General features: G+C 41.3%; 1 protein-coding gene across 2 annotated transcripts in view; it reads left to right on the forward strand.

Moving 5' to 3' along the window:
- The window catches only part of LOC148028619 (cilia- and flagella-associated protein 61-like), a 142,970-nt gene that overhangs the window by 103,044 nt on the left and 23,294 nt on the right, over positions 1-16,632 (forward strand). The window contains exons 5-9 of one of the 2 annotated variants that reach the window (XM_087687417.1): positions 2,586-2,781; positions 8,073-8,177; positions 8,317-8,416; positions 8,512-8,648; positions 8,760-8,924. In XM_087687417.1, the coding sequence (XP_087543543.1) occupies positions 2,586-2,781; positions 8,073-8,177; positions 8,317-8,416; positions 8,512-8,648; positions 8,760-8,924 (703 nt within the window). The remainder of the gene's footprint in view (positions 1-2,585; positions 2,782-8,072; positions 8,178-8,316; positions 8,417-8,511; positions 8,649-8,759; positions 8,925-16,632) is intronic. The other variant, XM_087687418.1, reaches the window with a different exon arrangement.

Below are 16,632 nucleotides of genomic sequence, written 5' to 3' on the forward strand. Positions count from 1 at the left end.
CCTACCTTTGGGTCCCTTGTATATGCACACATTCCATAGGTACTCAAAAAAAAGTTGGATAACAAGGCCGCCAAATGCATTTTTGTGGGATATAGTAGTGAGAGCAAAGGCTATAGACTCTATGATCCTGTCTCTAAAAAGGTGTTTGCCAATAGGGATGTACTATTTGATGAAAAATCAAAATTGTCCCTTGCTTGTTTAGACACATATCAGGCTGCCCATGATGTTTTTGAAGGGCTACTGCCCATTACATTGGTGATTCAGTTGGAGTTTCAACAAGTGAACTCAATGTTCAGCGAGCTGCTAGAACAAATAGGTTCAAGAGTCTTGAATATCTTGTTGAAGGTGGGAGCTTAGAAAGTGGTACACCTAAGATGTTAGCTTGATTTCAATAGGGACCAAACCTTAGTAGCAACTACTTCAGCTAATATACTCTCCATCTTAGCTTCTTGCCATTGGCTCAAACTGCCTAAAGAGGCCTTGTATAAGACACGACTTATCTTCAACTCTACTATCGAGCTCTTTTCTCTTGGTTTCTTTGTGTACTATTATTAACCTCTTTTTTGTCCCCCTTAGCTATTGGTCTAATATTTTATCCTCTTTAGTCACGGGGAGTCCAATATCATTTCCTTTGTTTTTCTTGAGACAACAAAAAGATTGGAATGCCCACAAGGGGGGGCCACCCTTCCCGTATAAGATGAGAGAGTGGGGGACAAGAGCCATGCTACTGTTGTTAGAAAGGGGAACTTGTAAGGTGAATGAATAATGAACCTTTTTGGCAGCAAGGTCCTTGTGAGTTGAGGCTGCCAAAGTGGAGGATTAGCTGACTGTTCGAGCACGGCAAAAGCCCCAGCTTATACTGATGCACCATGTGAATAGAGCTGTAATGGACTATCGGTGGTAGCCCTCACCCTCAATAGTACAAGCCCATGTTTTAACTGCTAGGCCATAACCTTTGGGATCCATTTCAAGAGACATGATGGTACTTTAAGATGAATCTTAGGGCTCCTTTTATTTCTCTTGATAATAACTAGGTTATGGGTCCTCAAATGGTTCTTTCTATTAGCGATTTTGTTTCTCCATTTAGTTTAAATAGGAAACAAGTTGCTTGTGGATCCTTTGAGAGATAAGATGGTACTTTTAAGACAAATCTTTAGGATTCTTTTGTTTCTCCTTAAGAATAAATTATTCATGGTTGTGGGTGCTCAGTGGACACAGTGGTTTGGTTTTTATTTCTGCTAGCAAACATCTTTCAGGACACAATACTATAGCTCCAACCACAATAATTGTCTATTTAACAAGCAATGACATTTTGAAATCCACACTAACTAAAAGAATTGAAAGCTTGCTGCATATACTTATTTGTACCATAACCAAAGGACTTGATGGATTCACTATATGTAAACCCTCTGTATTATGTGTGTTCATGGCCTAATTTAAAAATCCCTTCATGCTTATTTGTATGTTTCTCATGAATAAAGCACACCCTTTTGCTATTCAACTTGTGAATACCCCATTAATGTATCATCAAGTACAAAAAAAAATTTGTAACAAGGATTTTAAAAGTTCCATCTGTATGTGCAAAGAAAAGAAAAAGAAAAAGAAAAAAGAAGAGGAAAAAAACTCCTCTGTGAGAGATGGAATTGATTACTGATCCTGTGGTTATCTTAGAGGTCTCAAGGTCTTGTCTAAGTGTTCCAAGTTTTACGGGAGAGCTTCTGTTCGGAGGAGTAGGTGCCCAAAATAGTTAGCATACATTTGGGATGGAATCAATATTTCAGTATCAGCTCTGAGATGATTGAATGTTTTTAGCCCCTGAAGTCTAATGTTGTCAGAGATGAAATAGATAAATCTTGTTAGATGAACTAAACTTCAATAACATAAATACTTTCCATGTGTAAAACTATTGAATAAGCATCCCTGAAACCTTCAATCACACAGTCAATCCTGTAATCACTGAATATCCATAATGAGGACAATAAATGATTTCTAATCACATTTGAAAATGTAGACATTAGGTACCATATAGTTCAAGTTCTTTTCAAAATCCAAGGGTGCCAGCCCTACATGACACATCCTGGACAAAGAATGAGATATTGCAGGCGCAATCCAAAAACTAACTAATTGACAGTTTATAAAGTCACAAGGAAGATGTTAACGGGAAGTAACACTAATTGAAAAATACGGATACTTTTTGGGGAACTTGTGTCAAAAGCTTGCATTTGCATAAGTAAAACAGATACGTATAAAGTAGCAAGCCAAAAGGTTTCTGTCGCGTGCAAGTGTTTCATGCCAAATTTTCGGTGCAGGTCACCATTTTGAGCTTCCCATGATTGAAGCATACTCTCTATTGCCATTAGATATCAATAGCTAAACCTTTGGACTACTGTAGATACATTTGTCTGGAACTAGATATTAGTAAAGTCACGTTTGGATTACTGGATACCAGAATTTGACATTATTAAAAACACCATTGTATTACTAGATGCTTTGTACTGGAATAAATATAAGTAAAGAAGCCTTAGTGGAATTTACTTTGACATTGTCAAAGTATATTAAAGATGTTTTATGGATTGAATGGCCAGTACAGTTCTTCCTACATTCAATATCAGAAAGGCTGTTGTGGAGAATTATGACTATCTCATACCCATAATTGAGAAAGCTCACAAACAGGGGGCTGCACTTGCTCAGGTTCCTGATTCAGCTGCTCCAGAGTACCCCTATTCCTTGGCTCGTCTTATTGCAGCCCAAGACGAAAATGACAAAGTACTTGTAGCTGAGGTAAACTGATTAGAGTTTAGCACAACTTTTGTCTGCTGTGAAAAATCAGACTTTATGGTCATCACTTTTTTTGCAAATAATCAATCATATAAACCTCCAAACCTATTAAATGACTCAGTTTCCTATAAAGCACACACACTTAACTATGATTCAAAGCATGTTTACATAGTAAATCAAACATTTTTTGCAAATGAATCGTGTCTTTTTACCTAGATTTATACATACAACTACGCCATTGAGAAAGACACCAACTAGCCACCCCAATTAAGGTTTCAAAAATCTATTTGTAAGCGTTATAAAAGTAACTTGGGCATTACTTAAACAAAAACACATGACAAAAAACTCATGGTATTTATGAGTGATGTGGACTTAACTATTTGGTCCAAATGAGAATGTGAGCCCAAACTCCCAACAATGTTGTGATTTACAATAGTGATCAAATTTGAAAATTAGGAGGGAGCTTTGAAAAGGTTCTGTGCTGACCCTTTTCTTTGATGTTTTCATGGATGAAGTTTTAAGCTTAAAGCTACAAGTCTTTATTTAAAGAGAAAAGCCAAGGAAGAAAAAAGGGAAAAAAGCTTTAAAAAACAAAAAAGAAACACGCCAATGCATATGGAAGAAAAGCTGCCCCTATAGAAGCCATATAAGGGCATTCTCACACTCATTGGAGCAACAACTTGAACAGCTCATACCCTCTGTTATATATCTACTATGCGAAGCTTTGTCTAGTTTCTAGCTTAAAGCTACAAGTCTTTATTTAAAGAGAAAAGCCAAGGAAGACAAAATGGAAAAAAGCTTTAAAAAACAAAAAAGAAACACGCCAATGCATATGGAAGAAAAGCTGCCCCTATAAAGGCCATATAAGGGCAATTCTCACACCCATTGGAGCAACAACTTGAACAGCTCATAGGCTCTGTTATATATCTACTGTGTGAAGCTTTGTATAGTTTCTAGCCTTTTCTGTTATTTTTTGCAAAGTAAAACGTGGCTGCTTACATTACATAGAAGAAAATGCAATGAAATACAAGTGTTCTACATTCAAGCTGGATTTGAATGTAAATCAAATGAAATATATACAAGGCCTTTCAGGGTTTTTTGGGTGGAATGGGGGACAGGAGCCATAGTGGTTTGGATATAACTCCACCAAGGGTTACCATTTTGTAGTGTGAAAAATGGGTTATGTAAGGTAACCCTAGGTATGAAGGAATAATTAATGAAGTTCTTATTGATGCTGTGTCTCTCTTTGCCACTGCTTCTAGTGGCCTCAGAGGGAATCAATGATGGACGACCAGATCTTCACTAGAGTGGCATATACAGAAAGGCTTTCTTCATTCAGTGTCAGCTTGCGCCAGGCCTTCCAAATGTACTGCCCTATGAGACTACAATTAAGCTTTCACATCTGAGACTGATGCTATAGGCTTGAATACTTCTTGGCTGGGCATAGGCTCTAGGTCCACCATTGCACACATATTACTTAGAAGAAAAATACAACTAAGTTCAAACACTAAAAAATTAACATGGAGCTGAATAGAAATGAAAAAGATGTGGCTAGTCATATTACTTGGAAGAAAAATCCAACTATATAAGTGCTCAATAAGTTACATGGAGCTAATAGAAAATCAAATCACACATCTAGAATGTCACAACACAATAGAAAAGAATTTGAATGAGTGGCCACATGTTATGATGGAACCACACAATGGGCTACAAGAAAGATAGTGCACACTTTCACCTACATGATCTAATTGGTTGCTTGTGACTAAAACTGGAGCATATTAGGGTCAAACTCACACATAGAAAGGATTAATGCCTTGGAGTGCAGGCTAGATCTATTAGAATAGAAGTTACAATAGCAAGATAACATGATCATGAGAGGTTTGTACAATGTGAATCTATAGACTGAAAGTTAGAATGCATATGTCTTTGCATAGGAAAATTTATATGAGGATTCTAGGACTGCTTTTGTAATGTACTCAGAATGAGCTTTAACATAGCACCCATAATTGGGCCCCTAAATTTTAGGAGCCTTAGATTGGTAAAAAAATACTAATCCTAAAAAATAGGGATGCCATTAAAAATATAGTAAGTCTATTTTTGCATAGGAAAACTCATATGTGGATTCTAGGACTACTTTTGTAATGTACTTAGAATGAGCTTTCACATAGCACCCATAATTGGGAATGGGGGTCTCTAAAATTTTGGGGATCCTTGATTCTAGGTCCCTAAATTTTGGGAGCATTGGATTGGCATAAAAACACTAATTTTAAAAAAATAGGGATGGTGTTCAAAAAATAGTAATTCTATTTTCTGATAGTTCTTACTATTCTAATTCGTGACAATTCTTAGCTAAGAAAGGAAATCCATAAAGAAGGAACAAGTGTCAGGATACTTTTCATTCAAGCCTCCAAGTGTCCCAAAATTCATCCCATTTCATGAAACATGGTTTGATACTTACCTTTTGCTACTCTACTTTCCTGCTTTGCACTAAGCCTATCTTTCTTTTGTAAAAGAGCTAATTTCCTCTCATTCTACATCAGATTTTCTTGCTATAAATTCATGTGCAAAATACCTGAAGATAGCCCCAAAGTTAGTCACAACATCTTCACCATTATCCTCTACTTCATTATCATTAAAGCTCTCAAATTTTTTCTGCTCTCACTGCTGTTTTATAGGGTAGTACACACATAAATTCACTACAACACCTCTTTTTGAAGCTCTTCTTATTAGCAAACATAGTGTACATTATCATTCTCTTGCTTGTACAAGACAGTGCATAGCTCTGCTAGCAAAGCAACATTTGATAATGTAGAAGGTGGTAAAAAGGTTCCACCCATCATGCAAACTAAGGATAATATCTATGTGGGGAGCGTGGATGTTACTTATCAGAAAGTAAGACATGCTCTTCAAAGATCATAGGATAAGCAAGAGAGGGTAGTAGATTGCCATTGGCATTCGTTGGAATTTGTAGAGGGTGATTGGATGCTTTTACATTTTGAAGAAACAAGGCTAAAAAGATGAAAGGCAAGGAGCATTTGTATCCAAAGTTGAGTATGTGGTATTATGTCCCATTTCGGTTGTTAGAAAAGGTCACTGATGTGGCTTATACTGAAATTACCTCTGCATTGGAAAATGCATAATGCCTTTCATGTCAATTGTTGAGACCATTCCATGTGGATGTGCCGGAGGATATCTAATAAGGCTCATCTTGAGGTTGATGAACTAGATGGACCTTGGTACAAGAGTAGATATTGGCACATAAGGAAAGGAAGGTTACAAGTTTCCAAGCACCACTCGGTGAAATTTCATAAATATTAAACTATGGATGTGAAATAGATAGAGGAGGGTGACCTAGAAGATCATCCTCAAGTGTTACTGCTTTACATCAATGCATTTCAGTTGGACTCGACATTGGATCGTGTTCATTCAAACTCAACAAAGCAGGGGGTCCATAGTATTGACAAATACTCAAGGAGAAGGTAGAACCTCTGCTCCCCTGGGTTGGACTAGCTAAGATATCTAGTGATCTTGGATGTACTTTGGTATCATGCTCATAATATTTTTATCTTGAAGGTCACTATTTAGTGTACTAGTTACTGTAGATTGGTGTCTAGATGTCTATAGTTTGTACCATGGCCTTGAAACTATACGTTAGTACAAAATACATGAGATGTATGAGATATACGTGATGCATGAGATGCATGGGATACATCTCTGGATTGAGGTATTGTTTATGCTGGGTTCTTGCAATATTAATGTTAGGCTCCTCCATGAGAGAGTGTACAATATGAGACCAGTGGCTGTTTCATCAGGGAGGTGGAGGAAATGCCTGTTTAACTGGATTGGTTGGCACCACCAAGTGGCCAGGCAGTAGAGAGAGGGAAGACGGTTGACCAAGGGGGCAAGTGACGTGCCAGCTTGCTGGCGACTGATGCTGCCATCTATTTTATTTCAGCTTTATGGAGAAGTGGCAGGTTTGTTCAAAGTCATTACAAAACAGGTGGAGAGAGAGTGGAGGAAATGGCAAATATGCAGGTGGTGAGAAGACTAGGACTGATGGCCTCTGCAGACCAGCACAAGGTTCATCTCACAGGCTTATGTCACTTTCTAGTGACTTGTCACGTTCTCAAGTTAGTCTGTGAGTGAAGGTAAAATTTATCACCAAAATTTTGAAGATTTTTTGGAAGTTTCTGGAAGCCCAAACCCAAATTTCAGTATTTTATAAGGCTCCGGGAAGTCCATCAGTGCAAAAATTCACCACCTCCACTATCATCTCAAGCCTTGAGACCATCCCAACCACCCATAAGAGACCCCTAACTCAGGAGTGTCAGAGAAAAGAACTTAAGCACTGTGTAATGCATATTGATCCATGAAGCTCGTACACATATCATAAACATGAGATCAAGAACCATAAAACATTTGCTAGATAAATCTAAGGTCACTAAACTATCGTGGCAAAACATAGTCACAATACAGCTGTCACCAAATACATGAAAGAGAAGATTCTGCAGCCCATATACAACATGCCATAGATAGGAAGTATGAGATAAATGGGCTTGAAGAGAAGCCTTTATTGGTGATAAGAAATGGAAGAAGATCCTGATCATCAAGAGCTCAAATATGGCATATTGTCTAGCCTTTATGGCCATGAAGAGAGAGAGGTTAAAAAACCGAAGCTTTTTTTTTAGCCCTTAGCAAGAGCTGTAGTTCTTGTGCTTTTATTTGACCTAATACTGAAGCCTATATGTAGCCTTCAATACCACCCTTTGAGTTTCTTCTACATTATTAATGTATATTCTGTGATACATTCCTTCCTGCCTGTATCAGCTGCAAGGCAGCAGGCTGTCTGCAGTCATATGGCTAAAGCATGAACTAAAGCAGGACAAGCATTGAATAGCAGGGAAGGAGCTTAGGACCAAGGTAAACAGGCTGCAGGCACATGTGGGAAGACATAGCAAACATTCAGGGCAGGAAGGCCAGTGAGCTTGCCAGGAGGCTTGCAGATGAGGCAGCCATCTCAACTCCATCACACACTCTAAAAACACACAGATCTGTTGTCATTACTTCTGTCCACACTTTTACTCACCTCATTTTATTCCATCATGCATCAGCTTCTAACATTTATACTCCAATTAGCTGCCAGGATATTTTAATACTGCATTGTAAGTATGAATAGTAAGCCTATTCCTTCCATATCTTGCTTTAAAGATCTCAAAGGCAAGTAAGGAAAAGTTTTTTATGTTTCTTGGTGATGTCTTCTCTATGAATTGAAGCTGAAATGTGCATTACTGCAGTTTGAAAATAAGCTAGTTGGCATGGCCGCCTTGACAAGTAAAATGGATACCAACTTTTTGCGCCAGTTTGACCTTGAAACCTATGATGGGTTGATAATTTCCCCGGTAAATCTCAGAATTGAACCGTCCCACACTTTTGATATCCATTTTTTTCTTCATCCATGTAAGGAAGTCAAAAGTACATTATTCGATTGTATATTTTTGTCATAAACTGTTCTCAAATGGTCAACCTTTGTATGAGCAGGATCATGCGCAGACATTGCTTAACAATACTGAATTTAATGGAGCAGAAAATGACAAGCGTGAACCTGGTTCTTCTGTGGTCAATGATGTGCTTGCTCCCGGTAACTCATTTGCTACCTTGGCAGTCAATGCATGACCTAGGTTTAGTAAATTTTGTTTCTTACCAAATTTGTTACTTTGTCATATGGATCTTCAGAAGGGATAGTTGAAAGATTTCAAGTTAGTGGGAAAGCTACAGCAAAGAAGTTCATCAACGCTTTCCAGATAACAATGTTTTGCCTGGAAGATGAGCATACAAATGGAGCTGCTGACCTCCTTTCTTCTGCTTTCATGGTAAGAATATGGAAGTAAAAGCTAATTTCATGAGAAAATGAACAATCAGATAACTGAAAACTCTTTTTATGCAAGGGTACTGATATGCTAATGCTAATGAAAAAAAAACAGCATTATGGAATGGATTACTGTCTACTTCCTCTGCCATTCAACAAACCTGCTCCTGCCTTCCTTCATTACTTCACATCCATCTCCTTGAAAGGCTCATCCCAAAAGGAGATGGCAACACAAAGTAGTTTGGAACTTTATTTACTTCATCGGCAGTCACTTTACCCTGTAAGGTTTCTTCTTTATCTATGTGGCTTAACTCATTTCATGTGCTGTTAAGGTCCTTTGTGGTTTTTTCTTTTGTATGGGTCCTTTCTCTTGGTATTTTATGTTGGTCTACAAGAATAATAAAGTTATAGAATGTTAACTGCAAGGAGAAAAGGGCCAACAATTTTTTGAGAAGAGAACAATATTTGTAAAAATCATTAGATGTTTTGTTGAGAGCTGGGCCTCCTCCCATGCAAATTGTATCGGTCAAATGGCACTTTGAGGTTATAACATGTATTAGCCAATTTTTTGAAAAAGACTAAGGTCTAGGAATATAGAATAAGATACATGTGTGGTTAAAAGGCCACAAAAATGGGCAGGATGCCCAAGGGGGATGGGAAAACCCTAGCCCCAGAATTTATGTATAAAAAGGAACAAAACTAATGGAACAAGCTATTCATGTGTGTGCAAACTTTACTCTCTTGATTTCTTGCAACTCTTGTGCCTTGAGAGTGAAGAGTGAAGCAGAGAGATTGTGGGAGTATGTGTGGAGTAAGGGATATGGTTATGCAAAGCTCCTTGCATCCTATCTTCTTCTTCCCCATCCCATCTCTTTGGTGAGTGCCTTCGAGAGCGAGTGTGTAAGTTGAGAGTGTGAGAGGGCAAGGGATGTGGAACGAGAAGCCTTTTTCTTCTCTTCATCTCCTTGAGCTCATCGTGGGTGTCTCCTCTCCATCACAACGAGGAAGTAAGATCAAAGGCAAAGGAGCATATACTTGGATTAAGGATGAAGTGAGCCAATACAACGACTATAAGATGGGAAGTATAGGTAAGCGCATTATCAGACCTCTCACACAGGAGGATGGATGACGACTCAAGTAGAGGAGGAGGTGAAGAGCCGGGTGGTTGACCACATCTCCCAGTGGATGGGAGAAGAGGGCTTGACACTCTTCTCGCCGGGTTGCATGATGGACATCAACTGGTGGGTAGGGGCCAAGGTTCCTCATTTGAGCATTATCTTTCGAGCCCCCCCGTAGTGGAGAGCGCCAACAGATGTGATTGAGTGGCCCTTGGCATAGGCGGCCCGTTTCTACCAGTGTACGGAGTCTTGCCTCTTAGCTTGGTTGATTGATGCCTTGGTGGTACCACCAGGTGGATCCATTATCCCCATGGTACGTCCAAGGGCTACCATGGGGGAATGGAGTTCACCATCCAGGCCGACAGCGAAGTGCATCCGCATGCCTCATAGCTCCTTTTCTTCATATGCAGAGTCCACGCCGAACAGATGCCTGTTCGGTCAGTCACAGATCTCCCCATGAGTTTACACCTTGCATCTTGAAACGTGAATAGCCTCCACTACAGTGGGGCACGTGGTTCCAGGAAGTTGATTGTTCGGCAATAGCTGTAGCCTGCCCTTGCCGGTCAGATCGACATCTTGCTTCTACAGGAGCACAAGCTCACTCCCACCCAAGCTCAGAGGGTAGGGAAGGTTCTCCTGGGCAGCAGCGAGCACACCTATTGCGAGCACACCATCGGTGCCCATGGTAGGAGTAGAGGCGTATGCACCTACCTCTATTGGCCCAAGTCTCACCGCCTGTGTACGAGACCACGGGACTATAGTGGCAGGGAGGGTTCTATGTATCAGATTGGATATTGGGGACTCATGCATTGGAGTCCTCAATGTCTATGCCCCTATTGAGGTTAGGGCACGCAGTAGGTTCTGGGTGGAGATTGTGGATGGACTCCCAGAGGTGGACTCTTGGATCGTTGGAGGAGACTTCAACAACTTGGAGGCTTTAGAGGACTAGCAGGGCGGAGGCAAAAACTACCAGGGCATGACTGGGGAGGAGCAGGAGGCATGGGAGGTCTTCCTACTGGTAGTAGGATCATGTGATGCCTGGAGAGATCTTGCCTTCCATAGGAGGGAGAGGTCACTGGATTTCTCTTGGGGATACAGGCGGCTAGGTGGTGTCTTGCTGGAGCAGTTGGATAGGTTTTATGTGGGAGAGTGGGGATGCTCTCCCGGAGGCCAGATTGGGCAGTTGGTGGGAACCACCCTGTCCGATCATTGCCTGGTTCTCTTGACACTTGATCCTCCAGTATCTACCCTTGACACACTTTTTTGTCGGATCCCGGACTCGATCTATAGGAGGAAGGAGGTGATGAGACAAATTGAGAAGATTTGGACCAGGGAGTGGGGCAACAGGGATCGAATCGCAAAGGAGGTTGCAGAAGTCCTAGTTGAGTCGAGCAGTATTTGCCAAGAGGCAGCCATACAAGCCAGGCAGTAGAGCTGGGAGGAGGAGAGAGCACTTCGGCGGGACCTTGCAGCCACGCAAAGATTATTACAAGAGGCACTAGGGAATTCCACCCTCCAGACATAGGAGGTGCGCGCGCGAGCTGCCATTGCTGGCCTTGAGGACAGGCGTTCGGATTTTTCCTTCCGTGCCTTAGCAGCTTTCTGGGCAGGAAAGGGGACACAATGTGCAAGGAGTTTTTTCAGGTACACCAGCCTCTCACGTCAGGAGTGGAGATATGCAGCCTTCGAGATTAGTATGGGAGGACTCATTCTAGCCTAGAGGAGGTGATGGAGATTGCCACCACCGACTACTATAGGCGCCTATTCTAGCAGGAGACAATCTCATCTGGCCTTGGAATCTCTGGAGCTATCTGACCCGGACCATAAGAAGTTCCGCACCAAGCGGCGAAGCTGCCCTACACAAGATGACGAGAAACACCAACATGAGGCAATGTACCAGGCCATCGCTAGGAGGACCTGATTAACCACTAGGGGTTGGTTTGCTAGTGAGAGGCAAGCCGTACTCCAGTAGGTCAGCTTCCTCCAAATAGAGTCGAGGACTGGAAGAAACTGCTGGGCAGGAGTGATGTCAAGTCCCACCTGGAACCCTAGATAGCAGACGGTCTACCCTCTACTCACCCATCTGAATCCCAAGTGGACGTCAGCCTCTCTCTCTCCAGCATCAACACATCGTCCTCAATGTAGAGTGCTATATCATCTGCATACTGTGAGTCTAGCAACTCAGTCTCCTCCCTCACGGGAAGGCGGAGACTGCGTAATCCGCACACCCGAGACCTGAGGAAGTGGGACATCACCTCTGCAAAGAGTAGGAACAGGTACAAGGCCAGGGAGCAACCCTACCGGATCGATCTCTTCAGTCGAAACTCCTCCCCCCGCCTACCACCTATGAGAACCCTACTGGTGGCCAATTTGTAGAGTGTGGAGACCCCGCGAATCCAAGCCTAGGGGAAACCCAACCTCACCATGGTGCCCTCTAGGAAATCCTAGTCCACCCTGTCATAAGCTTTCTTGAAATACAGGAGTAGTACGACCAATCTCTGCCCACTGTTCTGGGCCTACTCTGTTGCCTCAAAGAAGGTGAATACATTGTCGAGGATGCTCCTATCTTGGACAAAGCCTGTCTGTGTGTCATGGGTAATGTCTAGAAGCATAGGGCGTAGTCGCCTACCAATCATCTTTGCCAGTGCCTTATAGGCCACTGACAATAAGGTGATCGGTCTCCACTGGGAAAGCTCCAACCTGTCTCCCCCTTTGGGGAGAAGACTGATAAGGCCTCCCGAGAGACTCCATGGCATCTGTGGTTGCCTTCTTATGCATGTAGACCTACGTACCCAATGATCAACATTTTCAGGAATTGGGTCTACATCTGGAGGTATATTATTTTCAGCATTTATTGGCTGCTGTAAGCCATTTTCAGCATGCTGTTCATGCTATACAGCACCTTCATTTTCATTACCAGCACCTGCATTTTCATAATCAGCAAGCCTATCTTGCTGTCCATGACCTCTTTGTGCTCCTATTTGTTCTCCATCATCATCTGGCTCAAAAATAACCGGCTGATCATCAGTTTCAGCATGTGGTACAGCACCATGAGGCTCATTTTCTAAAGTAATAGGTGGCTGTAAACTCTGAAATTTGACATTTTTCATATCTTCATTAGAGGCTAAAGTACGTTTCAGCAAATTTTCCTCATTAAATGCAACATTACGACTGCGAATAATTTTCTTGGACTGAGGTAACCACACTTTGTAGCCAAATTCACCCTCATCACCATAGCACATGAAAATGCCTTTGGTGGATTTTGGGTCAAGTTTGTTCCTCAACTCATCTCTAACATGCACGAAAGCATCACAGCCAAATATGCGTAAATGGTCATATGAGGCTGATTTACTAGACCAAACCTCCTTGGGGATGCCATTATTTAAGGACGTGTTTGGAGAGCGGTTGCAAATGTGAACCACGGTTTTAAGTGTCTCTCCCCAAAATTCATGAGGGAGAATAGCAGTGGACAGCATGCACCGCACTCTTTCACATAAAGGCCTATTATATCTTTCAGCCATCCCATTTGAAGAAGGATTGTAAGGGGCTGTAAGCTCCCTCTTAATTCCATGCAAGTCACAAAAGGACTTGAATTCAATTGATGTGAACTCACCCCCATTATCAGTTCTCAAGCATTTCAACTTTCTACTTGTTTGAGTGGTCACAAATGTATAAAAAGTTTTAAAACTAGCAAACACTTCACTTTTCTTTTTCAACAAGTATACCCAAATCTTCTTGGAACAATCATCAATAAAGGGGATAAAATATGCAGTACCACCCAACGATCTGACGGGCATACTATATACATCAGAATGCACTAAGTCCAAGACATTGGACTTATGAGAGACACCAGAGTAAAAGTGATTTTTTATTTGCTTTCCAAATTGACACTCATTACAAAAGTACCACCCAACGATCTGACGGGCATACTATATACATCAGAATGCACTAAGTCCAAGACATTGGACTTATGAGAGACACCAGAGTAAAAGTGATTTTTTATTTGCTTTCCAAATTGACACTCATTACAAAAGTCAAGTTTAGAGCCTTTTCCATCAACCCTCTTCTGAGAGGTAAGGACATTAAGTCCTTTTTGGCTCATATGGCCTAATCTCTTATGCCATAACTCCAAGTGGCTGCAAATTTCAGCAACCGCAAGAAACTTGCCATTCAAGGCTTTACAATGCAAACAATACAAAGTGCCCTTCTTGGTTCCTTTTGCAATCAACATGAAACCCTTTTTCACTTCCCACAAACCACCACCAAACAGTGTAGTGTAACCATGCAAGTCAAGCTGACCAACAGATAGTAAACTCTTTTTAATGCCAGGCACATATTTGATATCTTTAAACACAAGCTCTTGTCCATTGTCTAGAGACAAGTGTACAGTGCCAATCCCATCAATGTTGCAAGCATGGTTATTTCCAAGATACACCTTTCCATAACTACCTGCATTGAACATAGCAAAACACTCCAAGCAAGGAGTTACATGGAGACAGGCACCAGATTCTACAATCCAAGTGTGAGTGACACCATCATCAACTGACAAAAGTGCATCAATCACATCAGCCTTGGTAATCTGCATATCCTACATTTGACATATAAGGGCATCATAATCAACTGCACATAATACATCAGTCTCTGTATCTGAAAGCTCCTCTATGACCACACTAGAGGCCACATTGGCCTTTTTCTTGCCTTTGGTTGCCTCAAATGCATCTATCTTATCCTCCTTTTTATCTCCTACATTTTTCTCTCTCTCTTGTTCCTTCTTGTAATGCCTGCAATTAGGTTTCTTGTGGCCCTTCCGACCACAGTGATAGCAAGTAATGTCACTCTTTTCCTTTCCTTTGCTCTTGCTTCTGTTTTTGTCTTGCATTTCTCATTCAAGTTAGAACCCTTCACCCCATCATTTGAGAGATTGGAGTTATTGTTGAGTGAAACCACCAAGGTCTCCCAAGAGTCAGGCAGTGCTATGATCAAAAAGATCACCCTTAACTTATCATCAAAGTCCAAATTTGCATCTTTGAGCTGATTTAGAATCCCTATAAATGCACTCAAGTGCTCAATAGTTGTAGGCTTTGACTCATCCAGTCTCATATTCACCAACTTGCACATTAAATGCACCTAATTAACAAGTGTGGTGATCTCATAGGTAGTTTTCAGCTTCTCCCATATTGCATAACCTATATCTAAACCCTCCTTAATGTTTGTCAAGATGTCATTAGTGACACCCATCTTTAATTAAACCACAGCTTTTTTATTTACTCTGGCCCAATCTACATCAGATATTAGTCCGGGTTTATCTTCATGCAAAACATCCTCACAATCCTTTAGGAACAAAATGCCCTGCATACGGTCTTTCCAAAGGTCAAAGCCATGACCATTAAACCGTTTGATTTCCATCAAACTCTTGATGTCTGAACTAGAAGAGGTTGTAGCCATTTTATCGCAAACACAAGAGTAAATGCATCTGAACTGTAAAAGCACAAGCTGAACCAGCAAAAACACTGCTGTTCTTCCTCAACCAGGAATGAATCTCTATTGTTTGTACATGAACCAGTCACCACACGGGAAAAAATGCAGAAATTTACCAAATTCTACACAAACCCCTAAAATTTCAAGTCCAAAATTGCATAAATGTCAGCCAATCTGACCCAGCTGAGGAAAATTTTCCCAATACATGAAAAGCCCCAAATTTCTGGGATCCAATGTCAAGAGATTTTTCTCAAAGAAGCAAAATTCTGACTAATTTGGCAAAATCCCCAAATTAATCGGGGTCATCACACGCAATGCCTACAATTTCTGACTAGAAAATCATTGACGGGCATAAACAAGGTCAAATCTAGGAAAAACCCCAAATTTCGGGCTCGATTTTGCACAGAATTTACAACTGTGCTTTCACGCGTGAATCCTTGGTAAGAAGGGGTAATTTTGAAATTGAAGGAATTCTTTTTTGATTCCTTATGTAAATAACGAGGAGGGAGGGTCCATTGACCTCGCATGATTGATGTGACGCCAGTCGCTAGTTCCCCGCCTGATCGCGTGACTGATGCGATGCCTGTCATTGGTTCCCCGCTTGGTCGTCGCCTGCCTGTTGCCACGCTGGTTTCCCCCGTTGGACCCATCCCTCCCGTTGCAACCGTCGCTTGCATGTTGGTGACTGGTCAGTTGTTGGTTGCGACTTGTTTGCATGTCGCTTGGACTGAGGGCTCAACTGTCCTCTTGTCAACCTGCTATCGCCTAGCTCTTGTCACGTCTTCTGCCTGATCTCGGGAAGCGTGCACAACCCGTGTTCTGATACCAGTTGTTGGAGCTCAGCTGGATATAGCAAAAGTTCGAGGAGGAGTGAGAGTGAGAGTGTGATTGTTGGTGAGAGAGTTAGCGAGAGAGCAGAGTGAAAGTACGATGGGATATGAGTATACCAAGAAAAATGTGTTGGTACACAAAGAATAAAATGTATTTATACTTAGGGCACGTAAGGGTGGATTTTACATGTACAATGTGCATGTACTATACACGGAGGTTAAACCGGGCCTTTATCCCAACAGGAAATGACATGCCAATGCCTGTCCAGGGGATGAATAAATCTTTTTCACTTGTCCCTCTGTTTCTTTGGAATGTGAACATAGGCATCACATCGAAACACCTTGAAATAGGAAACAGCCGGCTTTAGGCCAAAATACGCCTCAAAAGAAGTCATACTTGTAACAACAAATGTAGGTGACCGATTTAGAATATGAATTGTGATCGCCGTTGCTTTGGCCCAAAAACATTGAGGTGCTTGCCAATGCTCCATCATTGTTCAAGCCATCTCAATCACACTTCTATTCTTCCACTCCAAAATACAGTTTTCTTGAGGATTATTTG

This window comes from Lygodium microphyllum, chromosome 11 (assembly GCF_053477565.2).
Source record: "Lygodium microphyllum isolate KBCC chromosome 11, Lygodium_microphyllum_v1.1.10, whole genome shotgun sequence".
In the NCBI taxonomy this organism is placed as follows: Eukaryota; Viridiplantae; Streptophyta; class Polypodiopsida; order Schizaeales; family Lygodiaceae; genus Lygodium; species Lygodium microphyllum.